The sequence below is a fragment of the Aythya ferina genome, assembly GCF_964211825.1.
Source record: "Aythya ferina genome assembly, chromosome: 16".
Taxonomy (NCBI): Eukaryota; Metazoa; Chordata; class Aves; order Anseriformes; family Anatidae; genus Aythya; species Aythya ferina.
The window spans coordinates 3,153,241-3,180,973 of NC_140315.1; the positions used below are offsets into that span (position 1 = coordinate 3,153,241).

The window sequence follows — 27,733 nt, forward strand, 5'->3', positions numbered from 1 at the left end:
CAGATGGCACGTTGCATGATCAGTGGAATTTACCTTTGCAGGTCCCTGTCACTGGCATTGCTGGGGGAGGTGAGGGTGTAGGGCTGGGGGGGCCTGGCCCCTTCCCCTGGCTTAGGGGGCCCTTTGTAAAATAATATTCACCCTCGTTTGTGCAATACCCATCTGCTTTCTTCTCTTTCTCTCCTGCTTTTCTGGATGTCAGCATGTCCCAGAGGTTTTTATACCTTTCCTTGGGCTGTGGATCCTATAGCAGGATGTCAAGCACTGATTTTTTTTGCAGAATGGCAGCCTTAGATGTAGGTTACTCGATTCCACTATCCTAGCACATGTCTAAAAAGCACCAAGTGCAAATCAGCGCCGTATAAACCGGAGTAATAGAAAAGCCAGGCTGTTAATCTTCATAATGTGCCTCTCAGTGGGGATTTCGCTTGAATGTTATTTGCATTAACTATGATACCAACTGCTGGATATGCAGTTATAAATAAATTAAAGGCCAAGTTAAGTCAAAAAGCGTCCCAGTGCTGACTGCAGACTCCAGTGTGAGCGCTGTTCCCAATGCAGTGGGCAGATGCAGTCTGGTGCCCTGGAAAACTCATTTTGGGGTCAGGTAACCCCTTAACGGGGCTTACGGTGTCAGCCCAGGCTCTGGTGGTGGGCACTGCATGGCAGGAAAGAGGAGGGGTTTGCTGGAGCTGACGTTCAGCAAAATACCTCAAGCACGTGGTTGTTTTCATTTGATATACGACTATTTTATTTATAGTGACACGGCCAGTCCTGCTCTGCTGGCGAAAAGGAAAACAAAGCTGGTGCTAAACGGCGCGGAGATGAATTCATCGGATATTTTAGGTAAGGAACTGCAGAAACTGCTCTTGGCCTGAGAGTGGAGAAACTAATAGATGGGTTCGGCTGCATAGATGTCCAAGCAGAGCTGAAGCCCTTGGTGATGGCAGTCAAAGCCCCGGCGCAAGGCTGGGTGCTGCTGCAGGAGGTTCAGCCCTGGGAGGTGCTGGTGCTCCCCACAAAGCCTGCTGCACCATCACAGCTGCCAGCACAGGGGTTTTGCAGGGCCAGGCAGTGTGCAGGGCATGAAGCAAAGGGATTTGTTTGGCCCCCTTCTTTCTGGGGCAGCAGGAAGGAGGCTGCAGGATTCAGGTGCTGGGCTGGAGGAGCACAGGCTGGGATCAACCATCTGGAGCCCAGAGCAGGACAGGAGGGCCTGGGGCTCTTCTGGCTTGCTTTAGGCTCTGGGAACAGCCTTGGTGCCCCGTGGTGAGCCTGGCTTGATGGCACCAACACAAAGGCAGGAGAGCACCAGCGTGGGATGAAGGCAACCGGTGGCTGTGCTGTCACGCCACATCCCTCTGCCCTCCTGGCTGCTGCTGCTGCCCTGCCTGCTAAGCCCTCTCTAATTCCCTCAGCAGCTTTCGGAGCCTGCCAGCTTATTTTTTTACCAACCTGCTGCAAAAACACGAAACCCAGGCCCTCTGCTTTCTCCATGCACTCGTTAGGGATTTTCCTCAGGAAAACCACGCAGCCACGAGGCAACGAGCCTACCTCCTCTTGTGCTGCTGGGAACAGGAGCAAAGAAAATTCAATTCAATTTTAGGGAAAAAAAAAAAAAGGCATATCTCAAAGGAGCCTGTGAACTTATCAGTTACTTTCTTTGTTGCTGCTTTTTCCCAACATCTCTCCCTGACTCTTCTGCCTCTCGGAGCCTCTGCTGCTAAAGGATTTGTCTCCTGGCACTGCTTTGTCTCGGGCTGGACCAGGGTGAACAGACGGGCTGTGTGTCCCACTCCTCTCCACACTGACATGCTTTCTAGCCACATGCCTGCAGAAATTTTTGCCCTTTGAAGGGATTTTTTTTATCCCCAGCTCCATTGGGCTGCTCTGGAGCTGTATTTCCCTTCGCTCCTCCAGTGCTTTATCACACACTTGGAGTTAAAGGACATGGAAGCATGACAGTCATAAGGCCATAACTGAGAGTAGTAAAAAAAATTAACTGTGGGCTTTGGGGAGGGAAAGCCATTCCTATGAGTGTCTCTTTCGAATGAAAAGAGTAAATTAAATGTATAAATTGTCCCCTTAAGGATAAAATGGAAGGAGCAATCGATAGGATGATGCAAGCAACGAGCTAAACTTTCCCAGTGGCTGCGTGCATTTCATTCTTATAAGGTGGTTTTGAAAAATTCACAGAATAGCAGCGAAACGCAAGTGAATATTAAATTGGTATTGAACACGCTCAGGTACTTAGGGACTCATTAAACAAGTTCTCCGAGGGAGCAGTCCCACCAAGTACTGAGACCACGGTTACTCAGCTCAGCCTGCGAGGGCAGAAAACCCACCAGCCCGGGCTGGGAAGGCAACCACAAATTCATTGCAGGCTTCACCCTTTTGCACAGGCAACCCTCCTGCTTGCTCATCTCCTTCCTTTCAGTGCAGACTGCGATAGAGGAGCTCCCCGAAGGAGGGACACTTCTCTCAAAGCCAGGTGAAGCATTTGCTTCAAGAGCACACGCTGGCTCTAGCAGCAGCAACCCTAAATTTATTCTTTATTATCTAGAGGGAGTAGTAGTTGGCAGGAAGCACCAGCAGGCATTTGCAAAGAGAAGGGAGCACGGTGCTGAAATCAGATGATATTCCCAGCCCTGTCTGGTCTTCTATATATTTAGAAATGCACTTGGCAGAGGGACAACTGGAAGGTTTTATAAAGGGAGATTTACAGCACCGGGTGCAGCATCTGGGGAGATGTAAATCCGCAGGCTGGGTGCAAACTCTGGGCGAGGAGCCGGCGGGCACAGGGACGAGGGGTGGCTCTGCTGGAGCCAGCACCACTGCCACCAGCCCCAGCACTGAGCCTGGGGCACGTCTCTTGAGGTGCTTCCAGGTTTTTCATGAGCACTTTTCATAAAAGAGAGAGAGTTTTTTTTCCTTTCAGATATGAAAGGCTTTTTTTTTTTTCCCCCACTAGGAAAATCTCATCTCTGTGACTGCTGTCTTCAGCTGACAGTCAGCTCTGGTCCCTGAGAAATTAAAAGTTTCAGAGAAACCTCACTGAACTTTCTCAATCAAAAGTTCTGTTAAAAAAGATTTTGTTCGTTCTATTTTTGTTTTTCCTGGGAGAAAAGGAGCCCCCGTGGGGCCAAGCCCAGCAGCACACTTTCTGCGCTGAGAAATATTGAAATACGGACAGGTTCCTGGTGGCCCAGGGAGGGAGGAGGATGGACGTGCACACAGATGTGCCAGGCAGGAGTTTGAGTACAGGGATATGAAAGTGTCTCCCTGTTATTTTCCTCCCATCTGCAGAAGATTTAACAACAAATACCGTGAATGCAGGAAAACACTGGAAAACAGCAGCTCAAAAACTCCTGCTCCCCAGAGATGGTCAGCGCCCCATCACCACCACCTTGCCTGAACCATCTCCAAGCATGTTTTTCCTGAATAACACATCAGCTTGACCGATTTATCGTCAGCTTGTTTTATAATCCCACACCTACGATGCTTTGAAATAGGATTGAAGAAACGGCACCTACAGGAGGCAAAGAGCGGGGGCAGCTCCACGCGAGACCCTCGGCTCAGATGTGTCCTTGCAGGGGGCAGCAGCCAAGGCAGGGCTGGCCTCAGGTCACACCAGAAAAGGGTCCGCAGGGTGCTCACCTGGTGTGAAGGCAGGAAAAAGGCTGGGAAAGGTGAGAATTTGTAACCCTCTTTTCTCTGCCATGCCAGCCTGAGCTGTGAGAGGGAAGATGAGCGCTGCAAGCACCTCCAGCTTCACGTGGGGTGAGTGGCTGATACCAGAGAGCAACCAGCCGGGTCAGGGGTGTAATAACCAAGCTCCACCTGCTTAGAGCAAAGGTAAGGAGGGACGTCAGCACTGGGGCTTTCGGTATCACCACCTCACCACGCCTGATTTAGGGCTAGATGGCCACCAAACTCCATCTCATCACTGCCACCCCCTCCGCAGAGCAGCACCCATCCTGCCACGGCCCTCGGCAGCTTCACAGCTGGACAAGGTGACGGTGGCAGCCGCGATGCCCAGACCCTGCTCTGCACCCACCTGGGGGTCCCAGGGCAGGACGATGCCACCACGGGTGCCTTGGGCAGGACACAGAAGTGTTTCTGAACATCAGGGAGTGAGGGTGCCATCTGCGAGCCTTCAGCAGATGCGACACAGAGCTGAGTGCGAGCCTTCAAGGGGAAGGAGGGAGGAAGGAGGGAGAAGACAATTAAATAGCTGTTTTAAATGATTTGGAAGAAGATTAAAGGCAGCTGCAGGTTTTTCTTTTTTTTTTCTTTTCTTTTCTTTTTTTCTTTTTTCTTCTCTGGCAAGAGGAACCACCAGATTACCTTCATCTCTGCTGCCTTTACAAACTGCTGTTAAGAGGAAACCTAAAAGCTAAATTGATGGGCCGCATTTCTTCACTTTTTATTCCCTCCAGCTGACATCTCAGGAAGAGGGGGGGGGGGGGAGGGAGGGAGGAGGAAAAAAGAAATCAAGTGAATAAAAAAAAAAAAAAAAAAGAAATTATGTAAGAACTGGCAAAACCCAGCAGGCCAAGTGGTTATGTAAAGCAATGAACACAGCAGCTTATTTAATTCAGATCTGGCTGTAAGACAGACCATGGTGTAAATGGCTGGGGATTAGTGGGGCTGAATTAAAGCCCCTGGGTCCCTGGGCAGCCTGTGGGAAGAGGCAGCTCCTTAGGGATGCTCAAACCACCAGAGATGGGCATCACCCCGGGCCAGGTGTCTCTCTCCATCACTGCAGGGATGGATCCAGACACACTCCAGCACCAGCACCTTCATTTTCTCCTCTGTCTGGCAGCACCCACAGGAGCACCGTGCCCTGGTGGGACACCTTGCATCGGACACAGCCCTGCCACCAAGGTGCTGACCCGTGCTGCTGCCTCTGCAGGGGCTAACGGCACCCGGGGGGGCTTGCCTGGTGGGCAAAGACCCTTTGTGGGGTCTCTGTGGCCAAAATAGTTCTGTCAGCTTGGCTCAAATTGGGGGGGGATTATCTCTGTGCGGAGCTGTAGCGAGTGACTGAAAACAGGACTGTTATTAAAAGCCATAGCAGGAATTTGGCTGTGACTGAAGGAAAAGAGGCCGACTTCAGCTCCTGCAGCCCCGCTGGTATAAACGCAGCATTCCTGGGCTGAGGCCATCGCCTAACCCTGGATACGATGTGCTCAGAGAGAGCTCAGCCCTTGGGCTTTACGCATGGCTGTTTTTTGTGTACTACGAGCAGAGCCCTGCCAGATTGACCCGCACGGCCCCTCTGGGTGTCCTGTGGGGACGCGGGAGGTGGCGGGCACAGCCCCACTGCCCACACCACCCATGGGGCAGGGGGCTCCCCATGCGTCCCAAGGGTGCTCCTTGTCAGAGGAAGGCATACAGAGGGGTTTGTGGCACCGTGCACGGGATTAAAAACTTTCTGGGCCTCTCAGATAATGGGATTTGAATAGATGTCCTTGGAAGAGTGTGTAGGCAGCGAAGCATCAAGGCCAGGCAGCAGATGACCACAGAAGGGGCTACTCCAGGCAGCCAAGGCACAGGTCACATCATGGGAACAGATTTGGGACACCTCGCATCCCCCAGCTCCAGCACCCAGTCCTTCCTCCCATCCCCTCCAGGTCTGAGGCTCTTCAGCACACTCCTTCAAAGGCATCGCAAGAAGAAAGCAAGCAGAGGACCTCCGTGGGCAGGCAGTTGTTTCATGTGTGGTGCTATTTACTCTACAAATCAGCAGAAGTGGGAGCAGGCTCCATCAAACGTAACCAACGGGAGCTGCAGGGTGGGCTGATGCAGAGCAGAACTGCAGCAAAAAAACCTGCAGCCCACCAAAACCGGTGAGGAGGGCCACAAAAGCTCCCAGGGTGCTTGCCAAGAAGTTCCCCTATGGAACAAGCCACCTGGAGCCAGTGGGGCTGTGATGGTTTGTGGAGGCTGCTGCCACGTGTTTTAATAAATGGGTTCACACCAGCTGGCCGTGCCAACAAAGCACCAGCGTGTGTCAGACACTCTGCCCAGGCACCGTAAACAGCAGGTCTTCTGAAAGGAAGGAGGAAATGCTTTCCTGCTGAGACTGAAAGGTTGCAAATGGCCCTGACGTGGTGTAGGGGATGTTCTGCAGCAATGCCACCCGAGCTGAGGCTGTGCCGTGCTGTGAATTGAGTTAGGGGCTGGCAGGGAGCTGCCCACACCCCATCTCCACTGCCTCTGTAACCAGGATTCATTAAAATCCTCAAATTTTAGGTCAAGGAATTGCCTGGCTTTGTGCTGGGTGCTGGGAGCTGCACCAGGATCGCGGGGACTTCTTTAAACTTCCTCTGTTACCCCAGGTTCACTGAGGACCTCTCTGGAAAAGATCTGTCAAGGTAAAGTAAGAAGCACTACAGGAAAATGGTATTTGCGCTCTGGCCATTCGAATTCACACCTTTTTTAAAGAGAGGATGGAGAGTGCATGGTGCTAGCAGCACGTGGGGCAGCCGCTCAGCTGTCCCCTGCTCCGGGGAGCAGCCCCAGAGCCAAGAGCAAAACCACAACAGCCAAAACCACAGGTACCGACCTGCAAAGGAACAGGGCACTGATCTCCTTCTGTCTTGGAGCTCTTTTATCTGGTGCTGCCACAACGAGTAGCTTTTACAGCCTCCTCCAGTTGAAGTGGCATGAAAACAGTAATTTGCTTGTATGGAAATGGCTTTGAGAAGTGCTTAATTTGTGTGGGAAAAAAAGAAAAACACCATCAAATTGGCTGCAGCGTACGGGAGAGGACGTCTGCCAGTTCAAGTGTTAACTAGACCTAAATGATGCAGCTATAATGGACTTATTCCTGCCACCGTACCCCAAACCGATGCCAATATTCAAAGCAGACATCCCTAACCAAGAGAAGTAGCAGGCAGGCTTGGCGCTGAGGAGCACAGAGTAAACCAGGTTTGCAGCCTGATTTAGGATGCTGCAAGGATGGTGATAACCAAAGCCGGGGCTTCTTCCAGTGGCCGTGCAGTTTTAGTGGTACAAGCTAAGTAATATGAGCAAAAATCTAATATGCCAAGTGCTGTTTGAATAGTTACTCTTCTTTTTCTCACTGTAAAGGAACCTAATTGTCTGCACAGCCTAGCTTTCCTTGGGGTTGTCCTTTAAAACCTAAAAATTCAAAGCCAATAGTGAGGAATCTTTTCAAAGAGAGACTTAAATTAATACCCTCAAATATTCATCCTGGGAAGGCTGTTCCAGTCCAGGGAGGAGCGTGCTCCTGGGCTTATCTGAGCTCTCAGTGGGCTCCGAGTCTATAAATGGCTACATTCGCTCTGTTTGGGGACTGGCTTGCAGTCAGTCACCAAATAAAACCTCTCGGAGAACTGATGGTTTCCAAAAACATCCCCGTTTGCTTTAGACAGTATGCCAAACAGGAAGAGTGAAATATGTTGAGTGAGTTATTACCAGAGATTTACCAGCTTGAGCAAGTGTATCACTGCTCTGCCTAATTTAAGGACAGAAAATGAACACAGAGATGTAGAGACCTGCTCGAAAGCAGCTTCAGTCCTCTGCAAAAGTCAAGGGCTCCGACTTTCAAGCTGCAGGACCTTTGTGCATCACTCTCCCACATCACCACTGCCATTTCTCACAGGTCTTCCATTATTTGCCTTTTTTTAAACCTCTGCACAGCGTACCAGGTGCAAATGCCTGGCCACACGCTGTGCGATGGTTCCCATTAGTGCACTTCAGCCCTGACTTGCAGCTGCTTTGCTTATTCACTCCGGAGCCCTCCCCGGCCCGGGCCCTGCTTCTCACTGTGTGTGTGCTCCTTCAGAGTCTGGAGGAACGAGCCCAAGCCCTTAAATAACCTTCCCATCTTAGCAAAGCCCCATTTCAGATCCCCTGAAAAGGAAAGGCATGGTGTTCACCCCCCAGTCCCCGATAGCTCCCCCCAAAAATTGCCTCCTTTTTACTTTTAAATTAAGTCACAAGTGAACTTCAAATGAAACACACAAGGAAAAGCCCCCAGGCAAAGTTCACATTCACGTCTGCCTGCTTCTTCTTGGGCAGCAGGACAAGGTAGATCCTGAATAATAGCAAGACTGTAAAATATGTTGAGAATTGTTTAAACTGTAATCTCCGAAGACGTAGCTAGGAAATAATCCGCTCTCTTTAGCCCTATCATGTTAACACAGAGCAGGAGTCTAATCCTAAAAGGAAGATGAGTGGAAATAATGCATTTCAACCACATTGTTCTCAAATCAGACGGCTCACGTCTCCTCAGAGAATAGAGAATTTGGGTTAAGCACACTGGCCTGCCACTGGCAAAAGCTACAGAGCATGTACAGGAGAAATACAGCCTCCAGGATCTCAAGGTAGAAGTTAGGTACCAGGACGACATTCAGGGGGAAGTCAGTGCTTTTGGTTATGGGGGCAGAGGTGGGAAACTTGGAGAGACATGATTAAACATCTAACTGCTCCAGGCTTAAACCTACCCGCTTGTACCCTCGCCCCCTTTTAGCAGGAGAAAGGATTCTGGTTTGTTTCCATTCGCGTTCCCTCCCTTTGGCTGCAGGAACATCTCCAAGGCGTCAGTACACTTGCAGTTTTAAACTCTAATTGGCTACTGATTAAACCCACCTAAAATTCATGTTCCAAATAAAAGATTGAGGAGCTCTCACATGTAAGCCTGGCAGCGGAGGAGCTGTGGAGATCGGCGTCTTGCTCTTTCCGCCTCTCCTTCCGCTCCTCTTACATTTTTCAAGCCTAATGCTCCAGTGAACAAATGCTTCGAGCCCTCAGAGCACCGGAGCACTGCAAGTGTTGAGGCTGAAATCCTTCCCACGCCTGGGAGTGTTCGATTTAGCAGCGCGTGGAGACCAGCAAAGCCTTCCCGAACTCGGGAAGGGGACTGCTGGCTAAACCAGCTACGGATTGCCCTGAAACAGCCAAAATACCAGCTGCTGGCTTTCAAGGTGCCGTTTCCTTTCGGAAGCCTGTGCTTGTACCCAAAACTTTCTGACATCGGGGTCTGGTGCTACACAGAGGAAAGGAGCCGTGGATCAACCCAAGGAGCTGGGAGGGGGAGGAGAGGCGGTTTTATTTCCCCTGTTCCTGCTGGCCCCTTTCCAGCTGGAGGAGAGGAGCTGCAGGCGATGCTGGGGGGGGAGATCTGTGCATTTTTCTGGCAATGAGCTGCCACATTTCGGGGGAACCCGAGTGCTCCTGCTCCGCTGCTGTCAGAGCAGTGGCTGCACAGTGGAGCAGGGCTGGGGTACCCCGGGGTGTGCGGCTCAGGGGGGTCCTGCTCCGGGACTGGGTGGGCTCCATGCACTGGGACAGCTGCTCTGGGGGGGCTGCACTGTCTCGGGTTGGTTTCAACCCCATGCAAGATTTATCCCAGTGTGGGATTAACCCCTGAGCAGGCTCACAGCGAGCAGAGTCACCCTCTGACCCCTTAGCCCTTCTGCCACCCCAACCCTTAGCCCTGCTGCCACCCCAAGCCAGGCTGTCCCATCAGGGCTGCTGGGATCCCCCCTTGCCAAGCCAGCTCCCCCTGTCCCAGATCCCCATTCCCCTCCTGACTCCAACAAATTTGGGCTATCAGAGCCTGGGAAAGGAGGCAGCTGCCCGACCCCAACCACTCGGGATCCCCGTCCGCCTGGCTTCTCACCTGGATGACCATCTTCAGCGTGGAGGCATCCAGGATGGTGGTGCAGATGAGTGAGTCCGGATCGTGGTCCTTGGCGTAGATCTGCCCCATGGTGAAGATCATGGGGATGGCGAGGAGGAAGGAGGCGATCCAGATGCAGCTGATGAACTTCTTGGTGCGGCTGCGGGACATGATGCTCTTGGCTTTGAAGGGGTGGCAGATGGCCATGTAGCGCTCCACGCTCAGGCTGGCGATGTTGAGCGCCGTGGCGTAGGTGCAGGCGTCCCGCAGGAAATAGTAACCCTTACAGACGGCCCCCCCGAAAGCCCAGGGGTGGTGGACCCAGATGAAGTTGTAGAGCTCGATGGGCATGCAGAGGAGGAAGATGAGGAGGTCGGAGAAGGCGAGGCTGGCCAGGTGGTAGTGCACGGTGCTCTGCAGGTTCTGCAGCGACTTTTTGCGCACCAGCGTGTACGCCGTGATGGAGTTGCCCACCGTGCCCACCAAGAAGAGCGCCAGGTAGATGACGGTCACCATGACTTTGGAGTAGATGTCGGTGTTGACGTCCAGGTCCTCCTCGTCGGGCCCTTTGGGGAGCAGCGGGTCGGAGCGATTGGAGGCGTTGGTAAAGGCGCTGGGCTGAGGTCCGGGGGTGCCTCCGGGGGTTGAACCGTTTGGGTGCATCCCGGGGCAGCGTCGCCCCGTCGGGGGCTGCAGCTCGCCGGGAGCCTCCGCTGCGCCCCGCCGGGGGGACTCGGCCGGTTTTAAGGCTGCTGGGAGGAGGCGCCTGCCCCTCCCGGGCTGCCGTGCGTGTGTGCGTGTGCCCGTGGGGGTGTGTGTGTGTGTGTGTGGCAGCGGGGGACACGCACTCACCCCCTCCCCTTCTCGTGTCCCCCTCCCGGTTCCCCCTCCCCTACCACCACAGCATCCTTCCCCTGGCTGCCCGGCTGCGCGCAGCCCGGCAGCTCCGGAGCTCTCCTCCTCCTCCTTCTCCCCGCAGCTCCCCGGCTTCCAGATGTGCCCTGGCAGGGCAGGAGCCTCCCTGCACACGCACACATGCACACGCACAGCCTCGCCGGGAGGCTCCGCTCTGCAGCTGCCTTCCTTCCCCCCCCAACCCTCCCCCGGTCCGGGGCCGTCCCCTCCGCTCGCCTCCCTCCTCCCCAGCCCCGCCGCCGCCCCAGGGTTTCGCAGCCCCAACCCCAAACGGAGCCGATGGGGAGGAGCAGAACGCCCCCCCCGGCAGCTGGGTTGGGGGAGAGGAGGTGTAGAGCCCCCTCTGCCCAAACCGGACCCCACCCTCTACCCCCTGCTCCCTCCTGTATCCCCTCTTCTGCATCCCGTGCAAAGCCAGGCACAGGCGGGGCTGCAAGCTGGGGGCTGGCAGGGGGGTCCAGAGGGGTCCCAGCACTGCTTACACCCCCTCTTCTTGGCCTCTGGGAGGTGAGAGGCACCAGGGATGCTCCATCCCCCCTGGACATCCCCCCTGCTAGCCCCCATTTGAGGGCATCCCCCCCACCCTGCTGCTTCTAGGATAAATGCAATTTAAAAGGGGAAAAAATAAACACCTACAGATATCTCCCTCTGCCCTGGGACCTCTCAGCCCCATAGCACAGTGACAGCACCGAGCTGCTTTGCTTTGGTTCCCCTCCCCATGACTTTTCCCTTCTCCCACATGCTCAGCTTTGGGGTGTGTAATCTCTCTGAACTGTCCCGTTGCAGGGGCAGTGATGCGGAAGAGATGCTGAGGGTCAAAGGGGGATCCTCCACACCAAAGAGCCCCCAGGATGGGCATGGCTGAGTGGTCTGCTGGGGGCTGCTCCCTGTAACACCCCAGCGAGCTGCTCACTCAGCTGTCTCCACAATAAATCTTGTTGCTACTGCACAGAAGCTATCTAGGAAAATCCCATCCAGGGAATCCGTGATTTGGTCAAAGACGACCATAATTTTTCCCATGTATTCATGGACAGATGCTGGGTTCCCAAACACCAGTGGGCTCCGAGTGCACCTGTGGACTGCTTATCCATTTGATGCAAGAAGGGCTCTAAACCTGCAGTCAAACAAATAATGGCTGCATGAACACAGTGGCCTTCACACAACCATCCACCAAGAGCCAATATTCCTCCAAACTTTCCTTCTCTTAAATCTGGCTGACAGGGTCACCATGGAAGGCTGACCAAAACCAGATTTATTTAGTCATGTGTAGTCATACAAATACGGAGGGAGATGTTTTCTAGCCCTCATCCCACACTGGTTTAAAGAATGACTAATAATCTCTTAAAACCAATGTTCCTTTCATTTAAAAGCCTCTGCTATGAAATGTCTGTTAGCAGAGAGCAGTTTGCCAGGGCTGGTGTTCCCAGCTGGTCTCACCCCTTGCTCCTGGTCCTTGGACGGGTTCTGGGGATGGATCAAGAATATCCCGAAGAAGGGAAGTGGGACATGAAACGTGGTGGGTTGTGCTCACCTACTCTTTCCAGGGGAGAGCTGCAGCTGGGGTGTGTGCCCAGCATCCCTATTCCTGGACCCCCCAGCTGGGGGGAGCTTCTGGCCCCATGATCCAAGCCCAAACCCACGCTCCTGCACTAAAGCTCTTCTCCCCCAGAGGCAACGAGAGAGTTCCTTTGGGATCCTTGTCTATAACGAAGAGTTATTGTCTCTTCCTGGCCCTGTAACTTCATTTTGGCCTTGTGGAAAGCAATTGCTATCCCCACAAACAAGCTACCCATCTGCTGGTCTAATTTTACAGTGTGTGTGTGCACGTTTATATCAATTGCTGTCTGTAGAAAGGCTCTGTTTTGGATCCTGTTGCCTCATGTTGCTGCACGCAGACAATGCAGGCACGGCTGCTTATGAGGAGGATGTGACATCTCCTTGCTCTGTCCCAGCAGCTGTCCCCGGGTGCTCAGTGAACCACCTCCTCCATGCCAAGTGCTGGCAGGCAATATCAAGAAATATAATTAAAAGAAAATCTCAATTACGCTCTGAAATATCAGCTACCTGGAATCAATGCAGCTGTTGATTTACAGTCAACGCTCTACCAGGCTGGTACAGTTTGTGTCTGTTGCCAAATCTCTCCTTTCTTAAAAGCTCGTTGGAAGGGTACCTACCACCTAACAAACAGGCTGAGGGCTCCAATCAGTAAAGGCTTCAGCAGGATGTTTCTGGGAGTTAATTAATTTAGTACATCCTATTAATTCCTTGGCAAGTTTGGCTCAGCCACACATGAAGCATTCCCACTAGCATGGGCATGTGCATCTGCTCTGTTCTTTTTTCTTGTGGATCTGGGTTTATCTCATGGTCTGGGATAAAAGACATAAAAGACTCAATCATACAAGATCCCAAGACCAGTCTCATGGCTGCTGAAGGTGTCCTGTGGTTACAGGTGCCTTGTAGTACGCTGGGTGTCTGGGGTCAGGCAGACAGGGCTAGGCTGGCTCTTTTTCGGGTGTCCTTAGCAGATGAGGATACCAAGATGTTGCTCCTCTCTCACCACAACTAGTTAGCCTGCACCTCTGGTAGAGACCATCTGAGGGCATGGGCACACGACTAGATGTGAAATCATGATGTGGTTCTCAAATGTAAACCAGCATTGGAAAAATTACCACCAGCTTATCCCAGCTGAGATGGAGTTTGCTGGCTTCCCAGAGTCTGACTTCCGAAATGCAACCCTGCTGTTCTCCATGCTAGAAGTGTGCTCCCCTGTAAAGAAGAAAGTAAAAGAAAGTCTTGGTCTTTCTCCAGACGGAAGGGGGTCAGCCTCTCCCCTGTCTTTTCAGAAAGTTTTTGTCCTGCCTTCTGTCCAGGCAGAGGTGATGCTGTGCCAAGGGAAGACACCAGCCCTGTTCCTGCCTCTCCGTGGAAAACATCTTCCCAATGCACCTTCAGTCTCCCCATTGCTCGTGTGTGGTCTGAGGGATATGTGCACTCCCTTCCTTGTGTGGGATATTGAAACGAATGCCAAAACTCTCTTCACAACTTTGCCTCTGCTCCCTGCAAGGGTTTCATCGGCATTCTCCTTCAAGTAAAAGCAGAGCCAGAGGTGCATCGCCCTCTTCTTGTGCACCAAAGCCTCCAACCTAAATCCCCGCTGTTTGTTTCTGAACTAGCCGACCTTTTAGCTAAGCTGGGCTCGTTTTAATATATTTTGTATGTGTGTGTCTGTGGCTTAAAAAGGAAAAGTATCGTGGAAACCAACGGGAGCCTGATCTCAAATGTTACAGCAAGGCATTTACTTAAAATCTTGCAGGAAAATGTCACCCAAAGACCTTGTCTATTAAAACTTCCTGGACTTTGAGCTGAGGGTCCCACAGTGCCCAGGATATGAGGCCAACAGGTTGCCTCACTCCCTTTTATGTTGACCCAAGTGTTTTTCTTCTTTGCTTTTCCTGTTGCAACTGGGGACCCCTAGGAATTTTTCACATTAACCCTATTGCAGTCTGATTTCTCCAGGTGGGATTTTTCTGAAGGACACAGAAAGCAGCAGACAGAAAGCTCTGCGAGAAGCAGGTGCTAAAAGACAGCATCAGCCCTTTCCCTTGCTGAGGTGCCAGGTCCCAGTCCTAAATACCTGTTAGAGCAGGTTCCTGAGTAAAACAGTGCGGGGCTGATTCAAGCCTTTCAAAGCAGATCCCAGTGGATTCACTGGGACAGGTAGTCCCTTCTTCAAACATCTCTAGAAGCCATGAGCATGTAAGGTGGGTTAGGAAGGTAAAATACTGGGCATCACAAGGCTGTTTTAAGCATGCTGCTCATGAAAAAAAAAAAAAAAAAAAAAAAAAAAAAAAAAAAAAACAAGAAAGAGAGGGAGAAAGGGGTGATAGAAAAATTGACATATATCAGCTTTGTTGATGACAATATCGAATGCATCATTACTGACAGGCATGGGAGTGCATCCTTTCCTGAACTGATATTGCAAAATAAAGCATTGCTAGTTTGGATGAGCAATAAAAGATCCCCAACTGCTGCATATTATTTAGTGTGTTTGGCTGGACTGATTTCAGGAGAGTATTTTAAATCAAAGCAGTTGATACATGGGATATTTATTGCTTCTGATTTTTGTAGCAGAGGAACCTGCTGAGACTTCTCAGTGTGAGAACGGTGGTGTGTGGGTCGGCAAAAGGACAGACCATACTCAGAACAGAGCAATAATCACACATCCCAGCATTGTGTCCCTGGGCAGATTTAAAAGAAAATAGGAAACTGGAAAACAGGACACACTGGGATGTGTATGATGATGTTGGCAAGAGAATTACTCGGAAGAAGGGTCAGTCTCTGGGAATGGACAGCTGGGAAATGAGGTGTCCAGTTACCTTGTATGGGTCTTATCTTCTGCGTGTTGGATGTTCGCATTCATCCCTCTACTTTGGCAAAGCTCCTTTAAAATTAACAGATGTACTGGCTGATAGACCTTGTAATATTTGTCTCAGACAGAGCCAGATATGTCATCTGGACATACACAGGAGATACCAACCGCTTTAGTGTAGAGATAAAAGCATATTTTGAGTCCCTCGAGTTGTTACTGCAACAAGCTCAGACCAGATTCCTTGTGGCAATAAATGCACTTTATCTTCATATACAATTTAAGTGCTCAACACGTGGGCAGACATGCTCACACACTGCCACACTGGCTTTCCCTCCAAAAATCCTGGTTTACCCCAGGAAAAAATATAACTCAAAGAGATAGAGTTTGAGTTTGCTGCAGCCGGGAACCTCCACCGCAGCCCTTGAGGCCTGAGCATGGTGCTGGTATCCACAGGGCAAGTGGATTCCTCTGGTTCCTCTGGTTCTCGCTTATCAGAGACGTCATCCACTATCATAGCCCCGGTTTTCTGGGGGGCAGCGGCTCAGTTTCCAAAAGATCTGCTCCACGAGGCACAGTGCTCACCGCTGCTTGCAGCCCCTGGCTCAGGCCCTGGCCCACATGCTGTGCCGAGATTTTTCAGGAAATGTGACCTTGTTTTCTGACACCCCACAATAATTGAAGGCAGATGGCTATTATTAAGGATCCTAAGGAGGGCTACGAGGATAGTGAAGGGTCTGGAGGGCGAGGCATATGAAGAAGAGTGGCTGAGGGCCCTGGGTTTGTTCAGCCCAGAGCAGAGCAGGCCGAGGGGAGGCCCCATGGCGGCCTGCAGCTTCCTTCTGAGGGGATCAGAGGGGGAGGCCCCTGATCACCCCAGGACTGGTTTCTGAAAAGTTCCCAGTGGGAATTTTCCTGGGACACATTACACTGCTTTCAAGTCACTCTGTGCCACTTCAGCAGGCACAAAAATTTGGCACTTTGTGCCTTCCAAAGCACACTGTGACCTGCTGTAAATGTGTCTTATTTGTGCTGTGCAATCTGGCTCGTTCCTGCTATTCTTCCCCGTAAGAGCCCACATCCTCCCATTTTTTTACAGCACGCTGGTTTTGCCTGAGTCTGGGCTCCTTCCGAGCCAGCTCTGGAGTCCCTCTCGCTGTTAGAGGAGGCAGGAGAGGATGTTGGTGCTGGTCTGCAGCCTCCCTGAGTGATGAGAAGGTCCCTCACGGTTATTACCAGGAAGAGGAATGAGAGGCTGCAGGGGACATTTATTCCCTGAACTCCATTCCTGCCATTACAGGCGATGGCATCATGCAGCTGCCTGGGCACAGAAAAGTCACGTTTCTGTCCTGCTGCTCTCTCTGTGACGCTGCTGCAGGACCTGATGCGGAACACAAGCCTAAGAGGAAGGCTTTATTCATGTAGTGAACTGCCTGAAACATTGCTCTGTGGACCCACCTGGGGATATTTCACCCCTAATGCACTTGCTGAGCTGTCCACAGATCGAAGCGGATCTGCAGGGACACCAGCTCACAGCCTCCCCGAAACACAACCTCACCCCTAAGCACAGTTCACTTTTTGCTGCTGCTTCTCTTCCTCCTCATGGCCAGACTTACCTGGATGATTTCTCAGTCAGAGGATCTTGGCCTAGAGACAGCACAAATATTTTAACCTGGTTGGAGTGGACAGAGGGTCCCTGAAGAGGGATTTTCTTCTGTTATGGCTTGATGGATGGTGCAGCCACCCCTAGGGAAAGGGTTCCCAGGGTTAGGTAGCAGCTCAGACCATAATGTAGAGCAGCCCTGGGACTGCTCTAAGCTAAACTGAATGAGAACAGCCAGAGGAGGCAGGCAGGAAGCTGAAAGAAAACAAAAACTGACAAACAAATGGTCAGGAAGGTTAATCAGTTCAGCCTGAATTAGACAGGGAGCTCATTCAGTGCCTTTCAGTGTGATACTGGGGCTTGACTGTGGCTGCATTCACTGCCTGAGAGTTTTTGAAAGTCTGATCAGAGCTGTTTGGGGAACTACAGGTATAGAAACAGTCTGGAAAATAACTACAATAACAAAACAGTTTATATGAAATAAAACTTTGGTTGATTTGACAAGGTGTTTACTGAGCACAGGAACTCTCTGGACAACAGCAATTTTTCTTAACTTTCTCATAAATCACAAACAAACTGTTTTGGCTCCTAGGGCAAATTTTGACAAATCCTAATAGAGAAGCAAACAGGTGATTCTATGATATCTTTGCCAAAATTGATCTAGCACTGCTATAGCTATGAAATAAGGGAAGGTTTATTTCATGGAAGCCTCCAGGAATACTACAAAGAAAATGCAGTGCAAGATTATTCTTCCTGAATAACTTTTAAAGACAATAATCCACCTCTTCTGTTGAAATAAGGACCCCTTCACTGGTGCAAAGAACTTTTAAAAGAACGGCTTATTTCTAGCTCAGACTTCACAACACCCAGAAGAGGAGCCTTAACCAGCCCTTGCATGGTCCTGAAAAGCCACAGGGATGGATTCAGTGTAATACAGTATTCAGGTTTACTTTGGGAGGAAGGGAAGGAAAATACATGCACCTATTTTTCATCCTAAAATGTTCTTTGTTAACAACAGTTAATTACTGGCCTTGTATTCCTCCAAACACATGGAAATATGGACACCTTGTCATACTGAGTGAGTTTTTAAGGGGAGCATAGCAGGGCAATATGGTTATAACTGGGGAAATTTTGAGAGGTTGTTACAGTGAGACAGCCTATACATGTACAAGCAAGCCATATTCCCAGTTCATATATACAGGAATCCAGGCTGCATTGTTTCACTTTTTCTCACAAAGACCATGTATGGATTTTGAAACCAAAATCAGTTCTCTTTCAGTGCAGTACAAGATTTTCTGTCAGTGCCCAAAATAGAAGAACTGCACACCCAGCTTTGAATCCAGGGCTGAATGCTGGAGGAAAAAGTCTAGAAAATGATTTGGGTGGAAGGGTGCATTCATACAAGAAATTGCTAAACATCAGCAGAGCCAGACTAATGACAGGGGATGAGAAATAGGTTAGAAAAATTAGATGGAGTCCTTCTTACTCAGTAATGACCATTTCATGAAAGAAAGTTGTATTTCACTACATGGTGAACACAGAGGTAATAATGAAGATAACTGCCACAAAGTAGATGTGAGATGAACTGGAAGATAGTGGAACAGAGTTCAATTAACAAAAAGATTTCTTGAAATGATTTGATTCTCCAGAATTTGCTCTGATTCTTCAGGCAATCAATCAATCTTTCAGCAAGTTTTGCAGCCACCAGACAGCTTGGTGTGGATGTGTAGGGTGATGGTGCAGAAACAGTTACAGCCTTTGCCTTTCCTGGAGCTACATGGGCTTAGCCTTGGTGCAAGATGAATGCTCTTCTGCCAGCAAGGAACTAGGAGGAATGGAATCTGCAAAAATCAAAAATTAAAAACCAAAAACCAAGCTGAACTCACAGTGGCAGAATCTGTCCCCAGTTTTGCTTGTATATGTTATAATTTTGAAGTACAGAGGAATATAGGCACCACTTTCTTTCACCTTTACAATTTAATTTGTAAAGCAAAACCAATGTTCTGAAATACTTCCCTAATGTTTGAGACATATAATAGTATGAGCCATATAATAAAATGTGAGGTTATTGAACATAACTGTCAGGAGTTACTTAGAAAGATTTCTAGGAATTCTTCATCTGCTGTCTCTAAACAGCTTGTCTCCAGGGGTGTCTCATTCAGGTATCTTGCTAGAGAAACAGAGGCACTGGAGATGTTTCAGTGGTGTATCATGACTGGGAGAGTAACTTAAACATTATTTTGTGGGCCTCTGAAACAAGTGGCAAGTGATCTGAAAAAGCAGCAAGTCATACAAGCTTCTGCAGAGACTTGTATTTTGATGCTTTAGGAAGCTATGTATTTCCCATTTGCTTGTATGTATACTTTGATGGAGATCTTCACTTATCCAGAATCCCCTTCAAGCAGCTTAGAAATATGCCAATGCCCTCAGGCTGTCCGCTTTCCTTGATAAGAATGCATATGGTTTTTATTATGAACTCAATATACCAGTTAGAATAAGAAACTGATAGACTTGAGAATATGCTTGGAAAAGGGCAGACTTGAGGAATGAAATACAAACCTGTTGCAATATAAGGAGGCCACTTTTTTCCATTCATCTTTTATTGGAATAAAAGGGCATTTGTAGATATTGAGTTAGCTGCATGGCATGGCTCAGTTTATACTCTAAGCAGTATAAAAAGAAACATTTTTCGCAAATACTTTCTTACTTCAAGTTTTAAAATGGATTATGTTAAGAGACAATTTAGCATATTTAAACAAAACTAGTTTACAGCAGATTTTTGACAGCAGATAAAAGCAGCAGGTGTGCAAATCCTGCTCTCACTAACCTGTTGTCCATCCATAAAACTAAATTGCAGGGGTCCTGTCATGGCAGGTCCTTTTCCTGCTGCTGCAGATGATGAGAACTAATCCAAGATATTTAGCACATAACTCTGCTTTAGCCTCAGGAGTGGCAGCTCACAGCTTTATCTTGGCCTTGTCTCACCTCAAAGGATGCTCAAAGAAGAGAACAGAAGATGGGGAGTCCAAGTAGCCCCTTTTTGCTCCAGGGCTGAATCCTATTCCTGTCTGTGGCTTCTGAATTCAACCACAGAGTATCTGCGAGAAAGCGATGTTCCTAATATGCAAGAGGTGCAATAGAATCATGCTCATTTACTGAAGGGTTGAATTTATTATTCTAGTGCTAAGAGTCAACTAGAGATGTTAAAGGAAAATTTCTCTATAGGTTCTTAATTTGCCTAATTGCTGACTTCCTTACAAGTGCTCACAGAGGACTCAAGAGCGAGAAGCTATTTTCACTCTTCATTTAACTCTTCAAAGCCATTAGCAACCGAGAAGTTGTGATTAGTGCTGCAAGTTCTTCTGTAAAATGGTTACCCAATGAATCACACTTCACTGACGAGCTCTGCTCACCCTCCCACCAGCCTCACCGTGTGATAGCCTACTATTAGTACTCCTCTGGGGACTGCTTATAGAGCAGGGACAACCCTTTTCTCCCTCTCCTATCTGAGACGGATCTGCTCCATGGCAAACAGTGGCTGCTGATGGAGTTGTTTTATTTTCATGGAGGGTGGAGGGAAACACAGCCCTAATGGGCAACTTGTCCCCACTGTATCCTGGATTTGTGGTGGGTTGAACCCCATACTACCTCCCTGGCCATACAGACCCGCTCCAGAAATGAGGATTTTCTGAGTTTTGCCACCTCCCAGATGACTCTGGGAGCTAACCAACACCACCACCAACAGGTTTCAACCTTCCCATGCCACCACCTAAATCAAAATGAGCCAAGAAATGTCAGGGCCTAAATCCATACACTCCCTCTAACTCAATGCACATGCATATCTTGGAATCTTGAACTAATTATTACAGCTTGTGTTTATTTATTTATTTATTTATTTTTATTTTATTTTATTTTTTATTTTTTGCCAACCTAGAAAATAACAGCAGATCTTCATGCTTGGTTTTGGCTTTGAACTTAGTTTGGCCAGCAAACACCTCAAACACAGTCTCCCTTGAAATGGCCTGGTTTCTGCAGCTCCTGGGTTTGCTGGCAGTGCTGCAGTAATGTTTGGTCCTCTATGGCTTAAATGGTGTTAAGTGATTTTATGATGGTTTTCCTGTGGCTCAGACAGCAGCCTTCATTCTGGAGTGTAATCGCTACCCTGGCACAAATGAGTGAAGGAAATTTTGTGCGATCAAATGCAAAGAAATGCTCTTGCCTTGGAATAAAGCACAGAGAGAGCTAACAGCTCAGTTTGCAATAAAACTCCAGGTAACCTGCTATTACTGCTCCAAGCTGCTGTTGTCGGAGCTGGGCTCAGCACCAGCAGTGCAATAAGGCATGTAATTACCTGTCTCTGTGCCCGTTCTTTGGGTACAGCCCCCTATCTGCAGCTGATCCAAACAGCACATCCAACTTGCATTGCACACATCGCCTCATTATTTCATAGATATAATTGAACCCTTTTGTACACAAGCTTAGGTTTAGTTCAGCAAGTTGAAAACACGATATGCATAATGGATTTAAATAGTGTAGATAATATGGGGTGGACTGGATGTGTGAACTTGGGTTCGTGGGAGAAACCATAACCTTAACTTACTTTCCCCATTTCTGCCCACTGAAGATTTTCTTCTGCAGAAAGAAGATACAAATCCCTACATTTATAATCTATTCTGAATGTGGGATGGGAGGAAGTTAAATGCTAACCATTTAAATTAAACACAACAACTTCTGCTTTTCAGACAGAAACCCTCTCCCCTGAGATGCTCTTTAGTAGGTGTGTTCAGCAGGACCACTGTCAGACCCAGCAATGCTGACTGCTAGACACAAACTCGGGGCTGCAGCCCAAAGCAGGGTAGCTCACAGGTTTTGTTTTGGGGTGCCAGCTCTGCCTGTGCCAAGTTGATGTGTATGTGTTCCCAGAAGCAAGTGTTCTCCAAGGCAGCAAGTTTTCTGAAGTACTTTGCTGTAATTACATGCTTCCTTTAAATTAAATGCTTGAATAATTCCAGAAATTGGCCTGAATTATAAAATAGTTCACCTAAAACTACAATTTGCTAGGAAACAGGGAAAAAAAAAAAAAAAAAAAGCTCAAGGAAGAGCAACTAGTTTGAGCATAGAGAGTGTTGGGAGAGAAGAGTTAATAGTGAATATTTATTACCAATAACTTCAGTTTATGTCATTCTGACAGAAGGGAGAATTTTGAAAATAAAATCCATGAACCAACTGTGATAAATACTAAGTTTGCATTTATGTTCTCCTTCACCTCATGAATGCAAATATTTAAACTTGCTAAAGAAGATTAAGTGATGCCCCTAAAGTGCCCCAAAGCATCAAAAGGATGGTATGTCTATGTCTTAGGAACACAAGTCCCATTTAATGTCTGTAGCAAATTTAGTGCCTCTGGTACAATCAGAAATTAAAGCATAGAAGGAAAAGGAGTTGTTGGGAACAGATCTGATGCCAGAGCCTTTGGCAAGTATAACTCTTTGGTCAATGGTGTATTTCACTGACAGATGGAGCAGAGCCCATCCTGGAGCACACCTTCTCTCTTTGTAAGCGGTAGCTGAGGGCTGACTTAGCCACCACTTCCCTGTTACTCAGAGTTTTAGCATGTGCTGTCAAATTTGATTGAAGTTGGTGAACATACTTGGCTGTTACACATACATACACAGCTTACTAAGCTTCACATCCAACCTAAAAAGCAAGGCATTTTTAAGCAGCAGACTTGAAATGGGATCCATACAATCTTCTCACATTTGCTCTGGAAGTTGGAACAAAAAAGAGGCTCTGCAGGAACCTCAGGAAGGATTGCACCTGACTGATACATCTGACCAAGGAAGGAGCTGATTGCTGGAGCAACTCCTTGGCCACATGTAGAATTAATTTAATTTAATTTAATTTAATTTAATTTAATTTAATTTAATTTATTTGTTTTGTTTTGTTTATTTTTGTTTATTTTTGCTTTGGGAATAAAGAAAAAGCCTGGAAATCTTCAGGCATGAGCAAGCAAGACTTGCAATGGGGAGATACAGACCCAGCCATGGATGCGTATATCTGATGTAAACTAAAACAGAGGTGGAAAGCCAAAATGTTTTTCTTTAACATGAGAATGACATATTACATCACCATTTCTGTGTGGTTTGGCCTGTTGTTTTTTAATCATTGCTCTCCGAATAACGTCAGAACCAATGATTCATTGAAATAAACTCTCCCTTAGTGCATCTCAGATGTGCACCCACAAAGTTGGGAAGAAAAATGACACTTCCAGATCCACAGGTCGCTGAAAATTACTGCTGACGCCCAGGAACATGCAGATAATGCAGCTGGGCCCCCTGCTTAGATGCATCTGATGATATTGGATCTTTTTTTTTAGTAAAATCAATGCACAGTAGCATGACAGAATCATGAAATTGTCCATGTTACAAAGGCAGGAACAATTGGTAGGAAGGAAAAAAAGATCTGCACAACAGATGGCGTGTCTCTGCTTCCATTCGTAAATGAGTAAAAATACCCCCAGGCTCACAAAATCTCTTGCTTTGCTGCCGACTGACACTTATTTGAGGCTAACACGAAGATTTGGTAATCGGCCTTGAAGAGGAGAACAGAGGGAATGGCTGAGTGAGTGAAGGGGACAGGCTGCCAGCACCTGCACAGCACCAATTCCTCCCCCGGCCTGGACCTGAGGCACAGGCAGGGCCGGATCCAGAGCCCAGGAGAATGGCTCGGGGTTGTCTTCTTGCTTCTGCAGCTCTGGTGGCTGCCAGGGATGCTTTAGGCCTGCAGGCAGCCCAGAGGGTGGAAATGGTGGGGTTGGGCTCTGATGGGAACGCAGCCGCTGTGGCCTGGTGTTTGGCTGCTCCCCAGCGCTGCTCCTGGGCCGGGCCTGGTGTCCCTGGCTCCGGCACCATCTCAGCTGCCCCTTTTCTCCAGGAATCGGCTCCTGCACATAGAGAAAGGCAGGAGGAAGGCAGCCAGGTTCTGAAGTGAAGGCTGAATTTGCTGTGTGGGGAAGAATGAGGGTATACATGTAACCTGTGATGAAGCAGTGATGGGAGCACTCAGCCCTTCCCTGCAGATGAACCACACTTTCCTTGCCCCACACACCCAAAGCCCCAGCTCCAACCTGACACATTTCTGTGTTGATTCATTTGAGGAAATCAAGTGTGACCCAGAGCTGGAGGCACAGCAGCTGCTAAAAGGCTTGTGATGTTGAGACTGCCGAGCTGGAGGGTGTTGAGAGCTGCCTGCGAGGGTGTCCTGAAAGGAGACAAATCTCCCGAGGCAGCAGCCAGCACTGTTCCTGCCTGGGGTGTGCGTGCACAATAACTCCACGAAAGCACAGGTGTGTTTGTGCTGATTTCTGCAGCTCTGTCTCCCCAGAAGCCCCCACCTCTGGCTGTCCCAATGCTGTGGTGACAGCACCATCACCCTGCACAAGGACTCGGTCCAGCTGGACACTTGCCCTGTGCAAAGTAAGTGCTGGTGCAGGAAAACAAGGATCATCTGGAGCCGTGGACTGTTTTACATTCAAAACAAGATTTAGATGAATTTCTCCCTAAATGGGGTCACATTGTACTGTGTGCTCAGGTGGCTTCAGCACAGCTTGAGCACAGGGTGCACGTCCACCAAGGCTCGGTCTTCAGTTTCTGGAGATGGGAAGATGTGGCAGCATTAGGCTTGACCGGGATGTTGAGATGTTTATCGCTGTTTAATTTTCAGATCTGCAAAAGTGGTACCAAACTTGAAACTTTGTTTGACTCGTGACTAAAAGCAACATATGATTACTATAACATTTGGACCAAAGCATCAGTAAAAAAGAAAAGCAGCATATGACGCAACATATGGTAAATATGTATTTAGAAGAACAGAAAGTAGACAAACTCATTTGGGTCAAGATTTAATCAGATAATGTTTGGTTTAGATTCAGCGCTAATGCTACTTAGGAAGCACATTACATTGGAATCAGTATTTAAAACTCAGTAAATAGCAAATGAAAATAAAAAGCAAGACCAAAAAAAAAAAGAAAAGGTTTATGCCATGGCAAATTTCTATTTCTTTGGCTACCAAAAACTCAAGTCTAATTAATCTGTACGTATCAACTTTTTCCAAATTGCTTGCATATGTAATGTGGTTAATAACTGATTTCCTTTTGTTTTTTTTTTGTTTTTTTTTTTTTTTCTTCTCTATTCCTCAGAAGAAGCTCCTGAAATGAAAAAAGGCCATGACAATACTGGAACCCCTTCCATGTGTTAATGAAAGTCCTTGTGGTTCAAAAGGGGTTGGGTAGGTCCTGCAGGTTTTTAAGCACAAATTTTCCCCCCAAACCAAAGAGTTACAAGATGCAATTAGTATTGGCTTGGCTTGGAGTAGTGCTTTAAGAACCCTGTGGCCCTGGAGACATGGTATCATCTAATGTTTCTCCAGTGCCTTGCTAATTTCCCAATTCCACCACTGCTTCCCACATGTCCTTTGACAGTCTCCATAAGCACGTCATTCCAGCATGCAAAATACATTGGCCTCATTCAGATCTCTGTTACTCAAGTGAAGACAATAGAGTGGCACTGCTATCCATAGAGTGTAAACCAAAGCAGGATTCATCCACAAAGTTTTCTTCAGCCAAATAGCTATAGCTTCTAGCCATGAATAATATAAAATGTGTGGGCTACCAAACATAAGCATGCATGAGACTCGCAATACATGTAAAGTGTCTCTGTGTCCTGATGGATGGGGTGATTCAGCTCTGTTTTCCATCACTCCTTCCCCCCAGGACCACAGATGGCCCATCTTGGTACCAGAGCTGCAGCACTCCCTCACCACAACACAAGTCCAGCCGCCAGCAGAGCCTCGCACGCCTGCTTTCCATCACCTCCTGCTTGATAGAGCACATGCTTCGTGACTTTTCATGGTTCCTCTGTTTGGCCTCAGCCAGGACATGATGAAATATTCACAAAATCTCTCTCCTGTTTGGTACGGGATACTGAGCCCAACTTGCACTAACAGGAATGATTTCATTCATTTAGTGCAAACCCAAGTGAGAGCTTAAGGGCATGATACAGATCATGGGAAAGGCCATGGACTACACAATGGTTAGGGCACAAGAAAAGGGATTTGTGAACAGGAATTTCTTTTTTTTTTGGGAATCAGGTTTCATTTAAGATAAGGCACCTGATGCCTCCCTTCTTCTGGGGTCAGTGAGCCCAAGCTCACTGTGTTTGATAGAGGGTTGCTGAATTTCCTGCATATTCATGATTTTACACATGAAAAAGTTAATTTTTATCCCTAGAAATGAAATGAGGACAGTTTTAGATTTACTCTTTTTTTTTTATTATTTTTTTATTTTTTTTTAACAAAGGCACCAGGTGGCTGGCAACAAAACTGCAGTGCTTAATTAGCAGAAAGTGGAGCAGAAGGCTGCATGTGAACGAGCTCTAGCGCAGCAGAGCTCTCGCTGAAGGAAGCCAAGCAGATGAAGCTGCAGGATGGAGCCCTTCCAAGAGCGGATCAGAGAAAGGAAGAGGGGCCAAGCCACTGAGGAAACCCTGGCACCTCTTCCAGGCAGCCACGGAGTCCTTACACACCCCCTTGTTACAACTGCAAACTCATCCCCTGTCAAGACACATGTTTTGCCTCAGCCTCTGTTATCTTTCCTAACAAGGGCTGCTGTCCGTAGGAGAATGATTGCAGTAATCCCCCAGGAACCATAACCCATTAAAACATATGGCACTGCTCCTCTGCATCTGCTCAGCTGCGGTAGCATCAGTTGTCACGTAAGATCCTCCGCAAAGATGGAGATGTGCACTAGCAGCTCTGGGGTACCCAGGGCTTTTGGGGAAAAAATTCCATTCTCCTGGTTTTTGAACCTTCTTTCCTAATTCCATCAGATTATGGAGTTAGGGGGTAGGGGAGGCAATAAACTAATGCATTTCCTTTCAGGTTCAGGGTGATTTTCTACCCTCCTTCTCCTTATATCACAGAGATGCATTGCCACTTGGCACGGATATTGAGAACCAGCCCTAAGTTTGCGTGCAAGAAGATTTTCCTAAGTCTTGGGAGAAATTAATGGGTCCATCCATTTTAAAAAGACAAATGAAGCAGCCTTCTGGAGGGTTTGTGACTTTTGTTATGATGGTTATCAACAGGTATTAAAAAGTATATGGCTTTGCTGCCTGCACAGGTGGTCAGTCAAATGAGAGGGGAATATTTCCAATTTTAACCAAACAGACAACTCAGGTAAAGGATCACAAACCTCTCAGACACTGCATATTGCCTCAGAGAGTGCTGTCAATAGCCACAAGCTGGTAAAAGCAATTACTAGAACATTTTCCCTTTTCTTCTTGCTGGTGATTCAGACAAATCCCCACAGCACAAGTGATTGCTTCCATTTACATTAATAGCAATGAAGTTCGAACACAGTTCTTGGGGCTTCGCTTTTTTTTTCTGAACACACCAGAAAAGACAGGTTTTTCCCCCACAATTGCAATCCCCGTGAGCTCCACAGGAGATCCAGAAGCTCAGTTTATCCCATGATTTCTCCTAGTTTTGCTCTGGTTAGGATAGTGGCAATCAAGACCTGGCTGCAGAGCTTTCCCTCCCCGGGGCAGTCGCTCTCCCGGCAGGCCCTCAGTGCTCTCTGCTCTCTGCTGCCAGCTTAGTGGTGATCTTCTGCTTATCCGGTGCCCGTACATCTGCTGTGCTCACCCTTCGGAGCTGCCATCTCAGACGGGGTAATCCTCTTTTGGTGCTTCCAACTTTAATCTAAAGGTCACCTTCAAAAAGCAAGTGAGAGGAGCCGGGTGGTCCCTGCTGCTGCGCTCCCTAAACACAGCAGCCGTGGAGTTTGGGGTGGAAATTCAGCAGCTCTCAGCAATGATGGTAATTAATCACCACTTCAGTTTAAAGGACTCTCTCCATGACAGCAGGAGCAAGAAAAAGGAAAAAGGCTGAGGAACTGTGAAAGATGATCTCAAACACAATGGTGTTATTGACAAGTCAAAGGAGCCTTGAAAGCAGGTTAACAGGCAGCCAAATTCTGCCAGTTTTAACTGACATGATCAAAAGGAGAATACTTTTCTTACCTTATAACTCATGTAGCTCTTTTTGAGCAGGTTGCTTTGAGAGCCACACTTTATGTGTTCAGGGACCACATGAGCTGGCTTTGTGAGTGAACACAATGCAGGCAGCGCCTCCTTCA

The 27,733-nt window shown here is 48.3% G+C and overlaps 1 protein-coding gene and 1 long non-coding RNA gene across 3 annotated transcripts in view; one reads left to right on the forward strand and one right to left on the reverse strand.

Moving 5' to 3' along the window:
- Positions 1-10,896, reverse strand: part of NTSR1 (neurotensin receptor 1) — a 51,924-nt gene extending 41,028 nt beyond the window's left edge. The window contains exon 1 of the mRNA XM_084537876.1: positions 9,656-10,896. Within this exon, the coding sequence (XP_084394002.1) occupies positions 9,656-10,318 (663 nt within the window). The 5' untranslated portion in view covers positions 10,319-10,896. The remainder of the gene's footprint in view (positions 1-9,655) is intronic.
- On the forward strand, positions 47-27,394 carry LOC311445592. Of its 2 annotated transcripts, XR_014698525.1 has the most exons (4): positions 47-846; positions 3,727-3,855; positions 24,737-24,825; positions 25,895-27,394. It is a non-coding gene; the product is annotated as an uncharacterized lncRNA (long non-coding RNA). The 2 variants fall into 2 exon arrangements; XR_014698526.1 differs by lacking the exon at positions 24,737-24,825.
- The last annotated feature ends 339 nt before the right edge of the window (positions 27,395-27,733 follow it).